Source organism: Gekko japonicus, unplaced genomic scaffold (genome assembly GCF_001447785.1).
Source record: "Gekko japonicus isolate JY-2015 unplaced genomic scaffold, Gekko_japonicus_V1.1 scaffold464, whole genome shotgun sequence".
Classification (NCBI taxonomy): domain Eukaryota; kingdom Metazoa; phylum Chordata; class Lepidosauria; order Squamata; family Gekkonidae; genus Gekko; species Gekko japonicus.
This window is the reverse complement of record NW_015170903.1, coordinates 724,528-748,131: the sequence shown is the minus strand read 5'-3', so window position 1 is coordinate 748,131 and position 23,604 is coordinate 724,528. Positions and strand designations below refer to the sequence as shown.

Here is a 23,604-nt window from a genome sequence, read left to right as displayed (position 1 = left end):
GTACTACCAGAATTTTTATCATTTGTATTTATCTGTATTTGTATCTGTTAAATATTGGTTTGTTCTGTTCAAATGCAGTATTGCAGATTTTATATTGATAATACATGTAACAGCTCTTTGCAGTCCTCTGCTTCACTTGCATTGTCTACTTTGAGGACCTGCTCCTCCCCCATTCCATTTCTTCCAACATGGTTTAATTAGAATGCTGCTAAGGTAGAGTGCCAGGCATAAAAAAATTCCAAGATATATAGTTTTCCTAGGGTACCTAATGCACATATTAACTATGTCAGATACCTGGTGAGAACTATATTTTCCAGAGTCTCTGTAGAAGCATTTGTTTTCCAGAGGCTGTGTAGAAATATTTGTCTCACACATCAGTGAGTAGAGAGAAACTACTTCCATCCTCCGAGGACAGAGCAAAAGCAGCTGCAAATAGGTTATGGGTGTCACTAAGAGTAAAGAAGTGTAGAGCTTGGGAAAACACCAGCAGCTATGAGGAAATCAAAACTCTTGAACAGCTTCCCCCCACCATTCCAAGCAGTCTGATGAGGCTTGAAATTGTCAGCAAGTTCTAAATCAAGTCTCAGTTGTTCCTCCATTGGTATTCAACACATATTGTTACAGTAAATTACAGGAGGCATACAGGAAATACATCGATATGAAGGAACTGGGATTGTGCTGTTCTGAATCAAGTTCTTCACACATTTACTAATGGTAAGACTGTGGTTTGTGTGTGTACAAGTACATGCTTAGGCTATGTTCAGACCTTCAGTTGTATATGTGGAGACTGAGAGTAGGCCAGTGTCAGGGATTCTGTTTCTGTCATGCACACATTCAGTAAACATGAAGGTGTCATCTGAAAAGGGCTAGTGAAGTTGATATACATGCAACATTCAGAAATGTAACTGATGTGTGTCTTAACATTCTGTCTTTTACTGTAAACATTACAAAATAGCTACCAAATTCTTTTGCAATCATATTTCAGGACAGACCTTCAGATTATGGTTGGGTTAGATCACTTTTCAGCTAGACACAGGATGCCAGACCCGGGATTTACTGATTCTCAGTAAATTTTGGGTCTTGACCGATAAATAAAAAATGAGGCCAGTGTAGACCAGGGACACCATGTTGCCTAAAGCATGGTCCAGCATGAAAGACAGGGGCCTTTGTCCTAAGGCCTGACAAAGACACGATTGCCTCAGGACAATGCTATGGTCAGTCCTGCCAATATGAGGACTGCACTGTTCTCTATGTAAATATTTTTAATCTGTGTTTTATTTCTGTGATTTAATGTGGGGTTTTGTATATACATTTGTTGTGGTTTAAAATGCAGGCCTCTAAGCTAAGAAGGGTGGGTGGGTGAGTGAAGTGTGCTATGATTGGATGATAGCTGTACCCCAGGGGAAGTAGTTGACTGGTTTGTTCAGGGGGGTTGTGAAAGAAAGGAGAGAAGCAGGAAGAGAAAGAGACTTAGTGAAGTGCTGAGGACTGAAATATGTCTGTGTTCTCTGTGTGGAAGTTATTAGCCTAACTGGCTAGTGAGGAAAATAGTTCTTTATTTTGAAGGTATTAGTAGTGTTGCCAGCTCCAGATTGGGAAATATCAGGAGATTTGGGGGTGGAGCCTGAGGAAAGTAGGGTTTGGGGAGGGGAGGGACCTCAGCAAGGTATAATGGCATAGAGTTCCCAGGTCCCCTCGACGTGTCAATGGGGTGATTTGGGGGTGCATTCCAGGACATTCCCTGACACAGTGATGTCACACAGAAGTGAAATCATCATGTTGGAGACATTGTGTAGGACACTCTGGTTTGAGGCCAAAACTCTATAGTTTTAGTCCACGTTTACCATAGAATTTTGGCCTGAAACCAAAGCATCCCATGCGATGCCCCCGACATGAAGATATCATTTTTGGGTGATGGCATCTCGTTGGGGACATCATGGCAGAATGTGGCTGTTTGGGGGTGGACTTTCCCCCACCAGGCAGCTGGTGGGCGGTGGGCTGAAGCCCTGAAAATTGGGGACTGGTAACTCTCCTGCTGTCTGGGGACTGGTAACTCTCCTGATGAATTGATATTGGTCCTCTGGAGATAAATTGTAATAGATTTAATGTTAGGTATTAGCCTAAGTGGGAAATGGTGAAAATAAGTCTTTAGGTCTATTTAGGGAACTTAATGGAAGAAAAAAGAAGACCTGTGCCTACCTTGCAAGCAAGAAGCTAGTAGTATAAAGGAAACCATTATGCTTTTGAACCACATTGAAACCACTAAAGCTTTCATAAAGGTAAAGGTTCCCTTGCTCGAAAGCCAGTCGAATCTGACTCTAGGGTTGCGGTGCTCATCTCCGTTTCAGGAGCTGGAACTAGAGACGGGAGCTCACTCGTCATGCGGCACCCGGGTCTCGAACTGCTGAACTACCGACCTTCCACAGCCTACAGTTCAGCGTCTTAACCACTTGAGCCACCACAGCTCCTAAAACTTTCATACTTCTTAATAAATTATATTTCTGTTTAGTTTTACTTAGAATAAAAGATCTCTTTTTACTTCACAGCCACCCCCATGTGCTGACTGTTCTGTCATTCTTCCAAATGTAACTAAGCCATCATGTTCTTGGGGTTAAACTAATAAGTCTAAAGCAAGAAACTTTGGTGGCAGCAAAAATCATCAAAGAAGTTAATGAGGCAGCATAATACAGGTCATTTCAGAACATTACAAAGAGGTGCCATTACAAGTGTTACATATAAGGGGGTTCAACAAAGGTACCAAACAATACAAAGACAGTTAGCAATCTCAGATAGTAAATTGTGATTTAGAATGTTTGTTGTCCTGTAATAAATAGAGACATAACATCAGCATATACAAAACCTGCCAACAAAGAACTGGCTTATTAATTCAAATTTATATGCAAGATTCACTCCCCCCCACACACAGTTTCCAGTCTTGCTTGATAGCCCTTCAATTCCTGGTTTAGTCCTCTCTTTAAGTTTCCTTTCTTCTTTTGGGTTCCTGTTTCATTTCCTACTCTGCACTCTTCTTTTGACCATATTCCTCACTGTTCACTTCCTTGCCTCCTGAGAAGTTCTAGTCCAGTATGACTCACAAAACTACCAAAGTCCCAAATTGTTGAGCTTAGCCAGACTGACAGCTTTCTTTTTCCCCTTCTTTTCTCACAGCTTTCTTTCTGAAACATTTAAAACATTTCATACCAGCTCAGCCAATCAGCATCAAACAGACTAATGCCACTAACAATTAAGATTCTGATTGCTTCCCCCCCCCCGCTCATATTCAGAATCTTGTGATTAGTAATGAAAGCTGAAAGTTCTATACAATGGTAAAGATAGGAAGGAATATCAGGAAGAACTTAATTTAAGAACAAAAACCTTCACAGCGATGCAGATCTCGTAAACAATAACAGGGAAAGGTGGATTATCATTCATTTATTTAGTTATTCCCCCCTTCATGATGAATTCTAATACAATTTTTAAAGCAGATCTATTGTGTGATATTAAGGGGAATGAAAAATACTCATCATGCAACTGTTGCTACCCCATGGTGGGAAGGAGTGGAATTCCTGCTTATGTGGTAGTAACTGAAAATGCCTAAATTTTGGCAAGATCTGAGATGGAGTTCAAGAAGCCTACTCATTATCCTCCTAATCTTTGTTTACATGAACACCCCCCACACACACACACAACATTACACGGAGATTTTTTGTTGTAAGTATTCTGGGCAGAAATGTTATTTTCCAGAAGGCAGCAGCCACACATCCATTCTCTAATAGGTTCAAACTCAAACAATGTGTAAATTCAAGTGTTTTCTATTTCTGATTCAGCCCATTCTTGAACAAATGCTGAATATTCCAGAATCTTGGCTAACATTGCAAAGATAACTTTGAAAGGCTTTGCAAAGAAAATTTACTGTGGAAATTACTGTCTATCACAGTATCGTGCCTCACAGTGGTTGGCACTAATAGCTATTACTAGGATTTCATAGTTACATTGAATATTAAGAAACCATCTGGAGTCTTTATATTTTGTTGTAATACAATGCTACTGTTTTTGCTCAATTCTGGCAGTTAGTTACTTTATCTTGCTGTAATGAGACACAGAAGCAAGATCAAATTCAAAACTGTCATACTTGTACAATGTCACTAAAATCAATAGGACTAAACAACTGGAAAAAAACTTCTTTCATTTCCAGTGCCAAATAAAGCTCTTGACAGTGGCTGCCATGCACTGGGATCAATGCTTGTACCTTAGGTATGAAATGTGTACCAAAGAGAGATCTGTCAAAACATAGGTCTTGATAAAATTTAGAAAGGAAATACAGGACTGCATATGAATTTTTTCAGTTGTGTATTTATCCTAATTTATCCTAAGATTAACAACAAGTCCCTCTTGGATGGACTATTCCCCAAGGCACTTAAGGAAGCAGTGGTCCGCCTGCTCTTTAAAAAGCCATCTTTGGACCCGGCTGAATTGGCCAACTATCGGCCGGTTTCTAACTTGCCCTATTTGGGCAAGATAATAGAGAGGGCAGTGGCTGTTCAGTTACAGGGCTTTTTGGATGACACTTCCACTTTAGATCCCTTCCAGTCCAGCTTTCGCCCATGCCATGGGACAGAGATGGCATTGGTCACCCTCACAGATGACCTCTGGAGGCATCTGGATCAAGGCGGATCGGCAGTGCTGTTGTTGTTCGACCTGTTGGCTGCATTAGACACAGTCAACCATCAGTTACTGATCCACTGCCTTGCCGACGTGGGAATTCAGGGGCTAGCCTTGCAATGGCTTGCCTCCTTTCTCCAAGTTCGGGGACAAAGGGTGGCGCTAGGGGAACAGCTATCCCAGAGACACCCAGTGGACTGTGGTGTGCCTCAAGGGGCAGTACTATCTCCGATGCTCTTCAAAATCTATATGCGCCCCCTTGCCCAGATTGCCTAGAGGCATGGGCTGGGTTGTCACCAGTATGCGGATGACACCCAGCTCTGATATTGGGCAGTCAGTCCAACTCCAAACTGGAAGATCTGGACTGGGCGTCACAAGCTGTGGCTGGTTGGCTTAGACTAAGCCGACTGAAACTGAATCCAACGAAGACAGAGGTCCTGTGCTGGAGTTGGAGCGGGTCAAGGTTAGGGATCCCACTTCCGACCTTCAATGGGGCTCCATTGGTGCCAGCACCAGAGGTTAGGAGCTTGGGGGTGCTCCTGGATGCCACCTTAACCATGGAGGCCCAGGTAGCAGCCACTGCCAAATTGGCCTTTTACCATATTTGGCTGATCATGCAGCTGGTTCCCTTCCTTGAATGCAATGACCTGGCGACAGTGATCCATGTGATGGTCACCTCGAGACTGGACTACTGTAATGCTCTCTACATGGGGCTTCCCTTGTCTCAAACCCAGAACCTGCAGCTGGTGCAAAATGCCGTGGCCAGGCTCTAGATGGGGCTCTCTAGGCAGGAGCACATACAGCCTGTGCTGAAGGCATTGCACTGGCTGCAGATAGCATACCGGATTCGTTTCAAGGTGCTGGTTCTCACCTTTAAAGCCCTACATGGTCAGGGACCTACATACCTAAGGGACCGCCTTTCCCCACATGTTCCCCAGAGACGACTGCAGTCAGGGTCCCAGAATCGGCTGACCCTCCCGGGTCTTAAGGACGCTAGGCTGTCGATGACTCCAAATCAGCCTTTAATCATTTGAGGCTGATTAGGCAGTTGGTTCTCTTCCTTGACCGTGCTGACCTGGCTACAGTGATCTACATGATGGTTACCTTGAGACTAGACTACTGTAACACTCTCTACATGGGGCTGCCTTTGTCGTGGATCCGGAAGCTGCAGCTAGTGCAAAATGCCACGGCCAGGCAGTTGATGGATGCTCCTAGATGGGAGCACATCCAGCCTGTGCTGAGGACACTGCACTGGCTGCCAATAGCATACCGAATCCGCTTCAAAGTGGCCAAGGTCCAACATACCTATGGGACCGCCTTTCCCCATATATACCCCAGAGAGCACCACGGTCTGGGTCTCAAAACTGATTGACCCTTCCTGGCCCGAGGGAGGCCAGGCTACCTGCTACTAGGGCTGGGGCCTTTTTGGTGGTGGCCCCTACCTGGTGGAACGGCCCCTACCTGGTGGAACGAGCTCCCGGAGGAGATCAGGGCCCTGCAAGACCTCTCACAGTTCTGCAGGGCCTGCAAGATGGAGCTCTTCCACCAGGCATACAATTAGGGGCCGCTGCCACTGCCCTAGTGCATGGCCCGTAATGTTAACATCGAGCAGCTGCCTCAAGAACAAGCAGAATAACATCTAAACACTTTATGTGGAATAACATCGAAGCACTTTGTTGGAAAGCACTTTATTCATTTGATTTTTAACTGCCACCAGTATTCTGATATTTTGTAATGCACTATTTTAAATGCTGTGTTTTAATTCTGTATGTTTTTATTCTGTATTGTTGTGTTTGTTGTTGGAAGCCGCCCTGAGCCTGATTTGCGGGGAGGGTGGAGTATAAATTTGACTACAAATAAATAAATAAAAGGCTATACTCAGTCATACAGATGACTGTTTGTCTACATCAACTGGCAGGGGAGGGGGTTAATCATTCCAAAGACTTCAGACAGCACTTGTTATGGTGAAGGCCATTTCCATTCAGACCAGACTGTGTACAGTGACATGTTAGAAGTCCTCAAGAGGGGGGATAGTCATAGGAAAAGCAAAGAAAAAGACCTATAAAAAATGGTGTCTATTACAAGTAAGGATGGAATATAAAGAAACAAACAGATGGAAGAAAGCTGGAGAAACTGGAAGAAGAAAAATAAGTCTTTTTAAAAAAGAATTTTGGGAAGCAGAGTGCTACTAGCAATTGGGCTAGAAGATACAGCTCAGAAAAGAAAAAGCTTCAAAATGCTTTTCAGTCCAGCCTGACAATCAGAAAGAATACAAGATCAAAGTCTTCTACCAGACCAAAAAATGAAATTAAAGCCCTGTAGTGTTCTTTGGTAACTCAATAAATGCACTGTGTCATCTCTTTATGTCCTGGGACTTTAATCATATTGGCTCTTTCTAAAGAAAAATTATACCCTTTAAACTTTCTCCAAATTTTGTTTTATGTGACATCTTCAAAATATCCCTGCCATTAAGGCGGCTCTAACTGATTAGCTCCTTCGTACAATTTCTTTAGCTTTTTCTTCTCATAAAAACTTTCAAAAGGCAATATTCAGAACTTTTGTAACAGCATGTACCATAAAGTATAGTTTCTACAGTATCTACAGCCACTAAAAACCTGGCCAAATTTCCTAGAGGAAACAGAATTTTCACCATGAACACACATTAATTCTTATTTTAAGCTAAAAGCATTTCAGCTAAAATATCAAAAAAGAAATGGTGATCCACAAAATACTGAACAAATTTAAGAAGCTGACACATCTTTAATAGGGAGATGAATCCATTCTTAACTACAGTTTTCTTCCTTGCCAAACTGCAAGAATAATTGTGTATTAAACATATAAACAAAAGTAATTAGTATCATTTCATCCATTATTCTTCGCTTAAGAACCATATAGAATAGATTTGACTTTTCTTGAAAAGCATTAGCACCACACCCCATCTAAAACAAAACAAAACCCTGTTTTAAAATTACAGGGCTCTCTATGAGCAAATTCTGAAGAGATATCAGCTCATCTGTATATCTTTCCTCTTCTGTAGCACCAAGTGTACAGTAGGCAGGGAGCCAGTAATAGGCAAGGGACTTCACAGACCCAAGGTGACCCTGACAAGCTGAAGAAAGAGCTAACACCCCATTGGCATTTATTAGCAAGAAGAAAAATGAAACTGAAAGAGTAGCAATGCTCAGTGGAAGAAAGTGAAGACAACCCTTGGAGCATCCCTCACCCTTACCTTCTAGGATTATGTCCACGAATTTTACACTTAAGGCTACTCCACTTGTTTTACGACAATGATAAAGAAGAGAAAATAACTTGTGATTTTCTTCCCCATGCTTTTAGGACTTGTGTATAGTTGGACATCCTGGACTGGGGTGTGTGGGAGGTGGGCACCATTTATTCATTGTGGTCTTACAACTCCTTCAAAGAGGCCTGACTGAATTCAGAAAGTAACTTGGACTTAATTTGCAGATATAATAGCATTGTGAGATACCAGCTACAAATGTATCTTTGTACATCCACTGTAACAAATAAAATTAATTTCCATACTATTTCAGTGTGTTACAACAGCCTCAAACATCAAATGGGTATCAGACTTTTAGGATGAAGAATGGAGGTTTCTTCATTTTCTAACAGATACAATACCACAGGATGGGCTGGTGATATACCGAATAAACTGAATAAACATCTAAACATACCACAGGTTGATTCTCCTGAAATATAGGTCCATCTGCATCTAGCATTTGCTCCGCTGTCTTACCAAACCCATGCTGGAACAGAAATTCTCTACATTGCATGCCACTTTCACTTCATTTGATCTCTCGGTTTTATGGTAGCCGTCTGCATAGATTTATGGCCGTTTTATGGCCATTCAGGGGTGACTCTGCAGTCAGTACGGCGTTGGCCTGGGGCTGGCTTTGAGCTGCATCTTTGTTCCAGTGTGGGTCTGGTAAAACAGCAGAGCAAATGCTAGATGCAGATTGGGCCATAGACAGTATTTCCCTTGATGAATTGCCATCAGGAATTAACAACATACTTAATAAGTTAATGAAGGAAGGAACAGAGAAACCATTCCTTCCATGATAAGGAAGATAACAAAGATGAACATACTGATCCTATGCATGTTATTCATAACTAAATTTCATTGTGTTAAGTGGGACTTATTCCCAATAAGTGATCAAAAGACTTAAGGTTTTACTCCAGTAAAGTTGTTTTTCTTTTCAAAATTTTAATGCATAAGCTAGACCCATTGTCTTTGACAACCTGCCAGCACATGATAACTAATGTTCACTCCCACTAATCCACTGCAGAACAGTAGTGACCTCTCCCCCCAATTAAATTGTAAGGGCCTACCTTGAAAAAAGTCATTGTTGCACCATCTTCAACCGCTCCATATTCTATCTTTGTTTGCTTCGCCAAATCATCCGCTGAATCAATGGGGGACTCCATGCGCTCCACTGTCAGAAAGGCGGCTAAATTAGCAGTGTACGAGGAAATGATGATAAGTGTGAAAAACCACCAAATGCCTCCCACTATCCTGGTGGAGAGGGCTTTGGGCATGAGCTCGGAACCTAACGAAAATCAGGGGGAAAAGATGAATCCGGTGCATAAAACAGTATGAGCTTATTGTAAGAGTCCAGTGCTTTTTGGCACAGTGCTGAAAATAGCATCATTTAGCAATTTTTAAAGAAGTTACATGCTTATGTATTATATACACACAATTCACATGAAATGTTAAAAAAAATACACTTAAAGTGTAAAAAAGGTTTCAAGAACTCTTGAGTTCACGAGATGCAAAATATAGCAATGGAGACCCAATTCAATGTTGGGTTACAAGCCAGATAACTAAAAGGGACAATGAAAAACAGAATGACAAAAAGCAGATATTGAGCTGTTAAAGAGAAGCATTGCTCCAAAAACCAAAATAAGCAGCAACTCTGAGCCTCTCAGTTAGTGATCGCAGCAGCTCTTATATAATCTTCAAAGCATTTATGAGAAAGCAACTCACAAAATGTTTTGACTCCCATAACAAATAAGCTGTTGCCACAAAAAAATATATCCCAAGCTCTGCTTACAAAGGAACTGGGAAAGTGTATCAGAAGAATCTGATACAGGGACACCACAAACCTGAGACTCTTAGGCAACCTTTAAAAAAATCACCACAATGAAGCCATATGGAGAAAGCCAATGGTAAAAGAAAACATATTCCCGTCTCTATGCTTGGCCCTGTAAATAGGGGTGACCAAGCTACACATTTCATTTATTAGAGCAGCAATGAAATATAATAAAGATGGTTCTTATGTGTAATCTAGACTGAGACAGACTACAAATGCATTGCTGGAGTTGCCTGCTCATGGCACTAAAAATGGAAGGGGCTCCAGACATTGGTCAGTAATAACGTCACAATGTACATTCAGCAACTAAGCATATTACTGGTAGCACATCACCTCCTTTTGTGCTCCAGTATTAAGAACAATATTTAATTTTTTTTCTTAATTTGCAAAAATACATTTGTAAATTGACATGCATTAAATTCTTGAAAATGTAAAATTGAATCATTCAATTAACTAATAGCAGAAAGGCAAAAAAATATATACATTTTTTTCCACAATGCATGGAAGAATGTTGCAAGGCATATATGCAACAAGATTTTCTTTTTTTTTAAGAAAAAAAGAAAAATATAGATCAGCAGGGTCATTATTATAAAATACTAGAATTTTTAGTCATGTAGCAAGGGGACTTCCCCTTTAATTTCTTTTGTTTTTTGTTTAGCTTGGGTAAAATGGAATGAAGGCAAGATGGACTATTTTATTCCTGATTAATTACACTGTTTATAATATTGCATCAATTAAGGAATTGGTCCAGCAAGGTAACACATCTTCCAACAAATGGAGCTTATGCCAAACGTAACATTTTTTGTTCAATTACAGAACAGAAAAAAGAAAAGAAAAAAGAAGTGGTATCATAACTGGACTTTTCAATCCAAAACAGCCCATCTTACACTGCAGTTCATCTTACCCTTGCAGTTTCAAACAAAAAAAAGCTGATAGACTTGGACATGACAGCCAACTCCAGCACCAGACTTTGCCTAGAATTCTGCAAGGAAAAAAGTAGAAAAGTACCTTTCTGATGTAGTCGCTCCTAGGCCCTGTCAGTCAGACACTTAGACACTATATTACCGCTAATACTGCCAAATAAGCCAAACGGCTTTTACCACTTTCTTAAAAATCGACACTTAGAAAAGTCAAAGAAGACTTGGAAGCAAAGAACAGTAGAAATGTTTGCCATAGTTGCCCCAATTACCACAAGTTCATATCTTACCCAAGGATTTTAAAAGCGTGCCACCAAAGCCTGTGAAACAGAGCCTGGTTAGGGGCTGACTGTCATGTACCCAAGGTAACGTCATGTCCAGCACTATATCCCACAATTTCCTGGGAGCGAAGGGACGTGGGCAAGGAATGTATGAGTTTCCTCTATCATGTAGCCTCCAGCATTCATGGAAATGTGTTAGGACAATATGGAAATGATGCAAGTTTTAGTGTATTATCAGTAATTATTACAGTAATTATTATACCCCAATTCATTCCATGGACTGAAACCACATAGAGATTTCATCCATATTTCATGTCCAAACCCAATATTTTAAAGGCCCCCTCACATTTTTTCTCAATATGTCAGTTATTGGAAAACCCAGATTGTGGGCTAAGCGACAGTGTAAGTCAACAAAAGAAAAAGTATATAAATATTAGGTTAATTTTTCTTATTAGTTATTAAATGAAGTTATTTCTTTGTCCCTTTAAAGTAACAGGCAACATCATATCTCTTAAGAGAAAAGTGTTTTGTGTTGAGAATATTTTTTTTTTCAAAATTCTGGTTGAAATCTAAAGTAATGAACTAGTTATTTGTGTCCAAGGGTTCACTGGGCTCCTATTTCTCAAATAATAAATTCCCAGCATCACATGATAAACCACTTTTGAAACTGTAATGACTTTGAAAAGCAGTTTCCAGTAAGGTAAAGGACTGCTGTTCAAAGAAATAAAAGTAAAACAAACTCATGAAAAAAAAACTGTTACATGTGTCTAAATTAGCTTTTTTGATAGTGGGCTATGTTTACACTAGATATAAGACTTGGTGCCCCAAAGTTCTCGTGACAGAGACTGTGAACTGTTGAGTGGAACAAGCCTGAAAGCCATATTATTACACTGTCCCCGTTCCCTGCAGATATTCTATATTAGTTCAAATATTTTTGGACTAGGATGCCAGGATAAAACTGTGATTCTGATCAATCCTGTGGAACCTAAACTTTCCATTCTAGACTCAATGAACATATAATTCAGATTGTTCAGAAATTCCATGGTTTCCCCTTGAGGTATCTGCAACTTCCATAAATATACTGAAGAAGTTTTATGGGACAACTAGAGTTTTTGCCATTTTATACTTTTGTAACTCTGCATTACAAAAAAGAATGAATTTTTAGCATACAAATAAATGGGACTTAAAATTATACTTTATCACAGAATATAATGAAAACTGTACATAAAGAACTGCTTCCATCTAATATTAGCCTTTCCCATCACCATTTCTTTAAATATGGTTTGCAGATGGAATAATTGAGGAGGTTGTAATCACTAGGCTCCATTTATAGCTAGATATGTCCCCCCCGGCAAGAGTTATTTATTAAAGGGATTAAGATAATATTGTTTTACAGTGCAATGTATTTGGATCATCAGTTTGCTGAGCACCATAGAACACATTTTGATTACTGCTCCCACTGTCACCAAGCCTTTAGAAACATTTAAGAATAAAGAATAAAATAATAAAGGTTATTTTGGTGGGGCAGAGGCCCTAAATGGACAATGATGCTCTGTTATTGCTTCTTAGAGTTATTAATACCAACGTTTTATAGCATTTATAAATGAGGAGAAGCCAGATGGTCTTTCCTTGCAAGAGAGAAGTAAAAGGAAGAGGAGGAGATGGGTGCCAGCCTAAGCCCCTTCCCTTTTCACCACCAAGGCCACTGGGGCCATGTTGGCCACAGGAAGAAAGCAAAGGGAGAGAGGGGATGGCACCCCTCTAAAGCTATTACGGAAGTCAAAAAGATTGCACTACTTCTTATCTTATCTCAGTTCTAAAACTGCAGTTATTACTGTAGTCATTAATATAAGCTGTTACACTTGCAGGTTTTATTACTGTAATAAGTGTTGCAGGTGTTATTCCTGCAGTTCTTCTCATTATTGTACTTGTTCTTATACTTGTTATGCTTCTTGTTATTATTGTGTTTATAAAATACTTTTTAAATGAATAAAGATCATAGACTGTAGAATATATTGTGTTCTCATAGTCCAGCCATATTAAAAGTCTCCATTCATTTCACTGGGAGAGTCTTGTATACCCTTTATTTTCCTCCATTGAAATGGATGGATTTAATTGCTTAACTCTGTGCTTGTTGTTTTATTCATTGTGGGTCTCTATGCACTGTTTAAAAACAAAACAAAAACTATAACAAAAACAAAAAGCCAAACTAGTTTACAAAAACTACAGTGATCTATTAAAGTTTCTTTAGCTTCCTTCTCCAGGGCAGTCATGTCAATATCCTCTTATATATTTGCTATGACATGCCATCAAATGCATTAATTACTTTTCCAAAAGGAAATGCTGTGCTTAAAAAAAAATGTTTTCCTCCACATGATACCCAAAGATACATGTCCATCTTATGCACTACCAGCTGCCAAAATGCTCTGCTGAGAGAAAGGCAGATTTTAGCACCTATGTGCTAGTATGTCCAAGAAACTGCCAACTTTGGTTAAATTCAGTGATGAAAAATGTGATCAGGAAAGAGTAGAAGCATGGACACGTCTTGGGTATTCCATGGAAATGTGGGAAAATTCTTTTAAAGAAAAACAGAAGCAGAAGAATGAAAAAAAGACTATTTGTTTTCAAGAAGGAATATTAACTTATCACAAACATTACACTGCACTCCTCTTCTACACAGTATTGTAGAAACAAAAGCTGATGATAGTTTGCCATCAAATGCATTGATTAAGGCTACTGCTTATAGTGACCATCTTGTACATCAAATAAAATGGCTAAATTGCATGAAACTCAACAGGTACAAGAGGAGTGCACTGTATAACCAACAAAAACCCCAGTCAGTTTATTATTGATTATTACCTGACAGGCATTCCTATAATTTTAGCAACCACATTTTTAAAAAAGAAAATTTGAATCATGACACATTTCTTTACATGCACTATACAGCATGCAATACATGAACCATGTTTGCCTTGCCAAGTGCAGATGCTCATTTCTAAATCCTCATTTTAGAGAATCTCAAACACAACATGGTTGCAACAGTTATAATAAACTGAGGTGACATTTATCATCCATGCAATAAATGACATCTCATTTCAGGACTAAATATAGAGTGAGGTCTACATCAAAATGAGACAATAGTAGAGAATGAGAGAGAGGAAAATGTTTTCTACTCTTGTCTCATAGAGATGTAGCAGGTTAACTGTAGTGTTCATGTAGTCATGTACCTACATTTGGGGTCAGAGCATGACAAGGTTTACTTCTAGATTTATATGGATTCCCTGTGTACTCTGTTGCCTGAAAGTGAGATTTGAGGATGCCTAGATGTAAAAAGCTGGTTTATGGTTACATGCACAGAGGCACCCATGCAAGCAGTTAGTGCCAGAGAAAGAGAGAGAATGGTTACCCCCAGCAAAAAGTGGGACATGGCGCCCAAGAGAAAGAGCAGGCTGAATCGTATACCTTGCTGCATGAGAGCTCCAACTCCAAACCAGAAACTATTTAGCAAGGTAAAATTGTTTTCCACCACATCTGAGTCGGGGTTGCAAGGGTGTGGATTATACCACTCATAGGGACTAAACCTGTGGTAATTGACAGAAAAAAAGAAAATATTTAACAAGCCGTGAGCAGAAAGGCTATCCAGCAAATTTGCTGCAAAAGAAACAGAAAAAACAGGAAAGGGTTAAATAGAAAATAGAAAAAGAAAGTCTTCACAAAGTCATTGCATTATATAAATGACAGAAAGCATTACGAGAAAAAAATAATACCACCAATGATGAAGACTTGGGTCTTCATTAATGAGTTCTCACAGCCATATAGTTAGAAACAGTGTGGTGCCAAAAGGTGTTGCCAAAATTCACTGTAAGTGACTCAGCATTGCTCAGGCCCTCAGTAAATACCACATCCGATAGCTCATAAGCATGGAGACAGACACATACACAGAAAAAGGGGCTATTACAAGACATTAATTAACAAGGAAACCATTACACTCTAACATTCATTAAGACTTTGCACAAAGAATATCAGATAATGATTGCAAAACTGTTAACACAAATATGTTAATATGGTTGTTGGAGTCTGTTAAAACTGTATCTGCAATTCAAACTGATTTGTTTATTATGGCAAAAAAAAAAATTAAGGAGAGGTGGGTTCTGTGTGGCTTGACCTGAAGAATTAAGAGCACTCAGCAAGATTGCATTTAGGTTGCCATGTGGCTGGCTGTAGATTTGTCTCAAAATCTCTCTCTCTCTCTGCCCCCAGAATTTTTTTAGCTGATCAGTGGAAAATCTTAAATCTTGTTTAAGAGTGGGAACCTGTCACAGCATTCCAGAAACATTTAATGGTCACCAATCACTGCTTTGATAAATCTAGATTCAAGTCCAGTAGCATCATGGAGACACACAAATACAAACTTTCTAGAATCAAAGCTTCCTTCATCAGATCTTGTTGGTCTCTGAGTTGCTACTGGTCTTGAATCTAGCTCTTGTACTGTAGACCAATATGGCTACCCTCCTGAAACTATCTTGATAAAGTCATTAGTATCACACATCCATGGACTGGAAAACATTATCTGTAACTATGAACAGTTAATTCTCAGAACTGATATTGACAGCACAATGTGTGATAATTTCTGGCATTGATGGCCTCAGATCCAAAACCTCATTTGCCAAATGGCTAAAACATGCAAACATGCCTACAGGGTTTCTTCCCCCTTATTGTTTTTTTATATATAAAAACAAACTGTGTTGAAATAAAATGGGGTTTCCAAGTTAAATGAGTTTCAGATCAGAGTTTTGCCATATAGGCTCTCTGTTTCTCCCCTCATCTATATTTTGATCTCATAATACCACTGTGGTGCCACATTATTACTTGTGCTTTAGCTACAAAACGCACCCTTGGAAAAATCTCTTCATCTTTGATACAGAGCTGGATTTTTGATGCTTCCATCTACATGAATTCCTCAAAAATATTGTACTGTGTGAGAATCTCATGCCTATTACCCAAAGCATATTAGAAAAAAGGAAGAAAATATACAACACAGTAACACAATAGATCATAACTACTGCAATAATTAAAAACTCAGAGGAGTTTAAGTACTAAACTGGTGATAACGTATTTTTATAATTTCTCAAATCTTTAAAGCCACTCTGTTACATACCAAATTGGAATATGCACCCATTATGCAAGTATTAAGAAAAATCTATCTTGTAATTAAAGCTATCTGAATAATGTTTCTGTCACTTCAGAGAATGCAATTTTCTTCCCAATAATCTCTTCAACACATTAAAATTCAGAAGATCAAACAATCCATTTTTATCCTCTTAATACAATGATAGAACACCTCCTGACTTAAAAGCCTGTGCTTGAAAAACAAAGAAATGCTTCATTTAGTTCTCAAAAGTAAAAGTGACATGCTGTTCAGAAAAGGTTGATTGGGTTATAATTAAAATTCGGACCTTATTTCTTGTACAACATTCCAAGGAATCTAAATAGTCTTACTCCTTTTGGAGTTTATTATTAAATAACAAGAATCTTTTTAAATTCATTGTTTGTTTGATTTGGTAAATTATTTACAAGTTTAACTTTAAGCATAGGAAGCAAGTCACTTCTATCTTTAAAAGGCAAAAAATATAGGGAACAAAGGTTTTGTTCATTTATTTTGCTGTAACTTTTTGGACTTTGTACATTTTAAGCACATCAACATCAAGTGCAGCCATTTTGTACCATTTGTTACTTCAAAGCCCACTGCCTAATGAATAACAGTAAATATAATTTCATCATTTTCCTTGCTTCCAAAATTTAGTCAGTAACCATTTTAATGTAATTTTAAAAATTGAGATTTAAGAACAAACACAGAATTTTTACATGAGCAAAGACATCTAGATTTTGCAAGAAATCAGTATACATTTTAATGTGTAATCTAAAACATGTGCACATTAAGCTTTAAATTTCTTTTGTGGGAATGAATCATATAGATGTTCCAGAGGAAAACATGGTACAATCCTCCTGAGGCTATACTTTTTCAGGGTGCAGTACAATAAGTAAATGCTCCCATACAGAAAATAAAATGAAATAAATAAAATCCATCATGCAAGTGATAAGGATTAAAACCTAGTCTAAGAATGTTTGCTTTCCACATGCAGGAGATAATTATTTTTTAAAACTGTGGAGAAGTATTCCAGTGTGTAAGTCCTGTACTATCAGTTGTTTCTAAATCTTTTGGGCAGGATGGCAATTTCTATGGATTTCCCCTACTTGCTGCAGACCCCATTATGCTGTCCCGTGGGAGCAGCATTTTTTTTGGAGATCAGTGGGTTGTAGTGGAAGTGGGCAAGTAGGAAAGTTCCATTCTGCTGATGGGAAATTTAGTCTGGATCCAACCCAATAACCCAATCTAATTGTTTTGAATCTCAGGTCCAACAGTTTTTAGCAGGACTTTGAATGAGTAACTCAGAGAAGAATTGCTAAGGAGGGGGAGTCTTCTGAGTGTTCTCTGCTTTTTAAAAGCCATGTGACATTTTACCTAACAGTGATGTCAGGTTCCTTATAATACACCATATTTTCTTTGTCAGAAACTCTTTCTGTGAAGTGGTTTTCTTCCTCTATCTCCTCTTTTCTTTAGCCAATAAAACCATCATCTTCCATTCTTAGGCTGTGATCACACGGAACATTAGCCTCGCAAGAGAGACGGAAGACAGGCGGATTTTCTGGGCACGATCTCACCGGCACATCTGGGAAGCGTAGCGCTTCCGTGGCACAACTGAGGCTTCCCGCTGAAAATGCGCAGCAAAAAACTAGTACCTCGGAGGTACTAGTTTCCGGAAACCGCGGGGCAAGGGCGGGCGTCTGATCGCGTTTCCAGTGGCATCCGGCACCCGCCCATGTCCCCTTTCAAAAAAGTTTTTTCCCCCCAAGTCTCCATAGATGCACACACGCACCCAACGGAGCATGCACATTTGTCGTGTACACAAAAAAAGAAAACCAGTTTGCTGCACCGTGTGCTTCTTCGTTGCGCGCAGGCGTGTCCTGTGATCGGCACCTCTCCCTACCCACGGAACCTCCACGGTACCTCCACAGGACCTCCACAGGAGGTCTGATCGCTTAACCTCGCGTTAGTTTGCCCCGGGGCAAACAGCCACACTCCCCCCCGCAGTTTCCTGCCCGTGTGACTGCAGCCTTAGTACAGTAAATCCCTTCCCCCCTCATACTCTTCTACTTCTTTCTGAATGTATAATACATCTAGAATAGGAAAAAAACATTTTAGATTTTTACAATTTCTTCTCTTCCATAGAACAATCCCTACATTTTACTGAAAAATGTCCATGTGAAAACTGAATGAAAAGTCCAACTTTAAGAACATAAAAACATAAGAGAAGCCAATGTTGGATCAGGCCAATCGCCTATCTAGTCCAACACTCTGTGTCACACAATGGCCAAAAATACCAGGTGCCACAGAAGGTCCAGCAGTGGGGCCAGGACACTAGAAGCCCTCCCACTGTTGCCCCCCCCCCAAAGCACTAGGAATACAGAGCATCACTTGCCCCAGACTGAGAGTTCCTATCTATACCTTGTGGCTAATAGCTACTGATGGACTTCTGCTCCATATGCTTATCTAATTCCCTCTTGAAGCCATTCATGCTTGTAGCCACCACAACCTCCTGCGGTATTGAATTCCATGTGTTAATCACTCTTTGGGTGAAGAAGTACTTCCTTTTATCCATTCTAACCCGACTGCTCAGCAATTTCATTGAGTGCCCACAAGTTCTTGTATTGTGAGAAAGGGAGAAAAGTACTTCTTTCTCTACCTGCTCTGTCCCATGCATAATCTTATAAACCTCGATCATGTCACCCCTCAGCCATCGTTTCTCCAAGCTAAAGAGCCCCAAGTGCTTTAACCTTTGTTCATAGGGAAAGTGTTCCAACCCTTTTACCATTCTAGTTGCCCTTTTCTGCACTTTTCCCAATGCTATAATATTCTTTTGAGGTGTGGTGACCAGAACTGTACACAGTACTCCAAATGAGGTTGCACCATTGATTTATACAGGGACATTATGATACTGGCTGATTTGTTTTCAATTCCCTTCCTAATAATCCCCAACATAGCATTGGCTTTGTTAATTGCAGTCACACACTGTCTTGACATTTTCAGTGAGTTATCTACTTAGACTCCAAGATCTCTCTCTTGGTCAGTCTCTGCCAGTTCGGACCCCATCAACGTGTATTTATATTTAGGATTTTTGGCCCAAATGCACTTGGCCACATTGAACCCTATCTGCCATGTTGATGCCCACTCGCCCATTCTCGACAGATCCCTTTGGAGTGCCTCACAATCCTCCCTGAACAACTTCATGTCATACACAAATTTAGCCACTTCACTGCTTACTCCCAACTCCAAATAGTTAATGAACAAGTTAAAAAGTATCAGACTGAGTACTGATCCCTGCGGTACCCCACTGCTTACCACCCTCCACTGAGAAAATTTCCCATTTATACTCACTCTCTGTTTCCTATTAATTAGCCAGTTTTTTATCCACAAAAGGACTTGTCCTTTTATCCTGTGACTATTGAGCTTACTTAGGAGCCTTTGATGAGGAACTTTATCAAAAGCTTTCTGGAAGTCAAGGTAAACAACATCTATTGGGTCCCCTTGTCCAAATGCTTGAAAAGCAACACCTCATCAATTTTCATGCAATATCCAACAGCTGCATCCAACAATCACATAAGCACATTTTACACAGGATTCACAGCTTCAGTGGACATACTATTGGGAGGGGAAGGGAGAGCAACACAGGATAGTTCATTCCTGAGGACCAAGAATTGTGGCTTGAACAATCAGAAAACTGGAGACACCCAGAACTAAACTAAGGAAAGATGCCTTGATTTCTAGTAAGAAAGTAGTAACAGAATTTATCATACAAAAACTAGTTTCCTGAACTAGTTCATGTTTAGGCATCTGGAGTGGCCAAGATTAGCGCATCATTTTATTCCATGAGTACTGAAAGAAAAAAATCACAGCATGGATCAAAATAAGATTTTGCCCTCACCAAAGAGCAGAGGATTAACAGATTGCTCAAAGTTACTTCATTTCTTAAAATTATGTATGTCTTCACACCAAACAATGTGATGACAGCCTAATAGGCTTGGCTATTCCTTTAGCTATTCACACACTTATATTAACATGTCATGAGAACAGGTTTGAAAATCCCATTGAAACTCGCATAGGCAGCATATTAAATGTACTAAGTCAAAAAGAGTGGGGACATAAAAGGGCAAATTACCTAACTTTCCATTTTTTTAAAAAATTGGATTAATGAATAAGTGAACAAAATGGAAAACCAATTCCCGCCCTTGGTTTCTGGTTTTGGCGCTCGCCATGGCGGTCACTCTCCCAGACCGCCAGGAGACGATCGCCAGAACCTGCGGCTAGGAGGGGGTGTGATTATCCGCACTCCCCATGGAATCCTTGTGAGGGGTTCCAAGCCATGGGGCACTAGATGGCTGCTCCTCCGGCAACAAAGCCGGCAAGGGGGGGCATCCATGCCCTGATGGTCCTGCTACGGAGTTTCCAGATGGAACTAGAAGGGCACACCGGATCAAGCACCGGGTGATCTAGCGACTTTGCAGCTTAAGTGACATGGAAAGCATATAACCATTGAACTGTGAGTTAAGGTGAAGCGAGAACATCGAAAAGAGCCAAAAGCTGCCCCGTGGGAAGCAAGGGGGGAGGGGACTCCCCTCTGATAAGACAAACTGAAAGCGAACTGAATCGTAAAGGCGGGGGGCAGGCTTTTAAAGTGAAACAGATGGAATTAAAAGATTTCTAAGAACTTACCAAGCATAACTGAGAACTTAAGAGACTGTGATAACTTTTGATAAAAAGTATACAATTCCTCAAAAATGGCTCCTCCCTTGAAGAAAGACGAGAAGGAGAAGATAAGGAGAGACAGATTGGCTCGGTGCCCTTCCAGCCTGTGACCCATCCCGAAGGTGGTCTGCGGTGGGGCTAGGATGGTTGACTCCCCTCCGTCATTGATGTTGAGCAATGCCAGGTCAATAAACAACAAGACTGTAGTCCTTAGGGATTTCCTGCTGGAGCAGAGAGCGGACGTGGCATGCGTGACCAAGACCTGGGTGCGGGACGGGGAGACTGTAGCACTCTCCCAGCTTGCCCCGCCTGGGTTTTCGGTCCTTCACCAATCACGGACTAGGGGGCGGGGGGAGGAGTGGCTATTTTCATTCGGGAGGCTTACTCCTTTAGGGCACTCCCGCCATTAGAGATCCCGGGCATGGAGTGTGTCGGCCTAGTATGGGAAGCCGGGGAGAGTGTGGCGATTTGGCTAGTGTACCGACCGCCTAACGCGCCGGCCAATAGCTTACCGTCCCTGTTGGAGGCCGTATCAGGCTGGGCGCTGGAGCACCCTAGGCTGATAGTCATGGGTGACTTCAACGTCCATGCTGATGACGCGACCTCCAAACAGGCTGCAGACCTGGTGTCGTCCATGGCGGCACTGGGACTCTCCCAGTGTGTAACGGCTCCCACTCACTGGGCCGGTCACACGCTCGATTTGGTCTTTGCGGCTGGGGTTACAGTGGACCGGATTACTGCTTTGGCAGTACCATGGTTGGACCACCATGCCCTGAAAGCCCGTCTGAATGTTCCACTCCGACCCTGTTTAGGCGGCGAGCGTATTTTAGCTCGCCCGCGGAGCCTGATGGACCCAGTGCGGCTTCAGAGGGCTCTACGGGATCCAATGCCCCCCGGCGGCTTGTTAGATGAGTTGGTTGAGGACTGGTGCAACCGACTCTCTTCTGCCATCGACGAGATCGCTCCCCGGCGCCCTCTGTGCCCCCGTACCAAACTCGCTCCATGGTATACCCAGGAGCTGAGGAGTATGAAGCGGGAGTTAAGACGGTTGGAGAGATGGTGGCGGCGAATTTGTGACGGAGCTACAAGAGCATCTTATAGGATGTTTATGAAAGCCTATGAGATGGCAGTCAAGGCTGCAAAGAGGGTGTTCTTTGCAGAGGAGATTGCGTCTGCTAGCTCACGCCCAGCCCAATTATTTAGAACAATTCGGTCTATAAAAGCTCTGCCTCAGGGCAGACCAAAAGAGAGGGAATTGGAGATTGGCTGTGAGGCCTTTGCGAGCTATTTCACGGATAAAGTCTTGTCGCTGCGCCGTGACCTCCCTGCCACATTTGAAACAGTGAGCGAACTCGAGGCCCCTTGCATGTCTGCGTCGGTTTTGGATCATTTTGACCTGCTCAGTCCTGAGGAAGTTGACAGATAGCTGTACGCCCAACCACATGCGCCCTTGATCCGTGCCCTTCCTGGCTCATTAAAGCGGGCATGAGGGGTTTCGAGGAGCTCTTATGGAGATTATCAACAAGTCTCTCTCCAAGGGACGATTCCCGGGAGCTCTCAAGGAGGCGATGGTCCGCCCTCTCCTGAAAAAACCAACTCTGGATCCGGCCAAATTGGCCAGCTATCGGCCGGTTTCCAATTTGCCCTATTTGGGCAAATTGATTGAGAGGGCGGTGGCAGCACAGCTTCAGGGTTTTTGGATGACGCTTCTACTCTTGATCTCTTCCAGTCCGGCTTTCGCCCAGGTCATGGGACGGAAATGGCATTGGTCGCTCTTACTGACGATGTCCGTAGACACCTGGATTGGGGTGGTTCAGTGGTGCTGCTGTTGCTAGACCTGTCGGCTGCATTCGACATGGTCGACCACCAGCTGCTCGCTCATCGCCTCGCCGACGTGGGGATACAGGGACTGGCCTTACAGTGGCTTGTCTCTTTCCTCCAGGGTCGGGAAGAAAGGGTGGTGCTAGGGGAACAGCAGTCCGGGAGGCGCCCGCTTGAGTGTGGTGTACCCCAGGGCGCAGTGCTGTCCCCAATGTTGTTTAACATCTTTATGCGCCCCCTTGCACAGGTGGCTCAGAGGTATGGGTTGGGTTGTCATCAGTACGCTGATGACACCCAGCTCTATCTGATGTTGGGTGGCCAGTCGGATTCCAGACCAGAAGATCTGGACCGGGCGTTACAGGCCATGGCTGGTTGGCTTCGGCTTAGCTGGTAGAAGCTAAATCCGGCGAAGACGGAGGTCCTGTACCTGAGTCGCGGCAGTGCGGGGTTGGAGGCCCTACTCCTGACCTTCGATGGGGCACTGCTAGTGCCAGCGCCGGAGGTTAGGAGTTTGGGGGTGCTCCTGGATGCCTTTTTGTCAATGGAGGCCCAGGTAGCGGCCACTGCCAAATTGGCCTTTTACCATCTTCGGCTGGTTCGGCAGTTGGTCCCCTTCCTCGACCGCCGTGACCTGGCGACAATGATCCATGTGCCGGTCACCTCGAGACTTGACTACTGCAACGCTCTCTACACGGGGCTTCCCTTGTCTCAAATCCGGAAGCTGCAGCTAGTGCAGAACGCTGCAGCTAGGTTGCTGGTGGGCTCTCCGCGGTGGGAGCACATCCAACCAGTGCTTAGGTCACTGCACTGGCTGCCTATAGCATACCGGATCCGTTTCAAGGTGCTGGTGCTTACCTTTAAAGCCCTACATGGCCAGGGACCGACCTACCTGAGGGACCGCCTTCTCCCATATATACCCCAGAGAGCACTACGGTCTGGGGCCCAGCACC

At 41.9% G+C, this 23,604-nt stretch overlaps 1 protein-coding gene across 2 annotated transcripts in view; it reads right to left on the bottom strand.

Moving 5' to 3' along the window:
• Positions 1 to 23,604, bottom strand: part of GRIK2 (glutamate receptor, ionotropic, kainate 2) — a 918,110-nt gene that overhangs the window by 217,160 nt on the left and 677,346 nt on the right. For both annotated transcript variants that reach the window (XM_015418620.1, XM_015418619.1), the window contains exons 12-13: positions 14,431 to 14,549; positions 9,010 to 9,227 (exon numbers count right to left, since the gene is read on the bottom strand). In XM_015418620.1, coding sequence (XP_015274106.1) covers positions 9,010 to 9,227; positions 14,431 to 14,549 — 337 coding nt within the window. The remainder of the gene's footprint in view (positions 1 to 9,009; positions 9,228 to 14,430; positions 14,550 to 23,604) is intronic.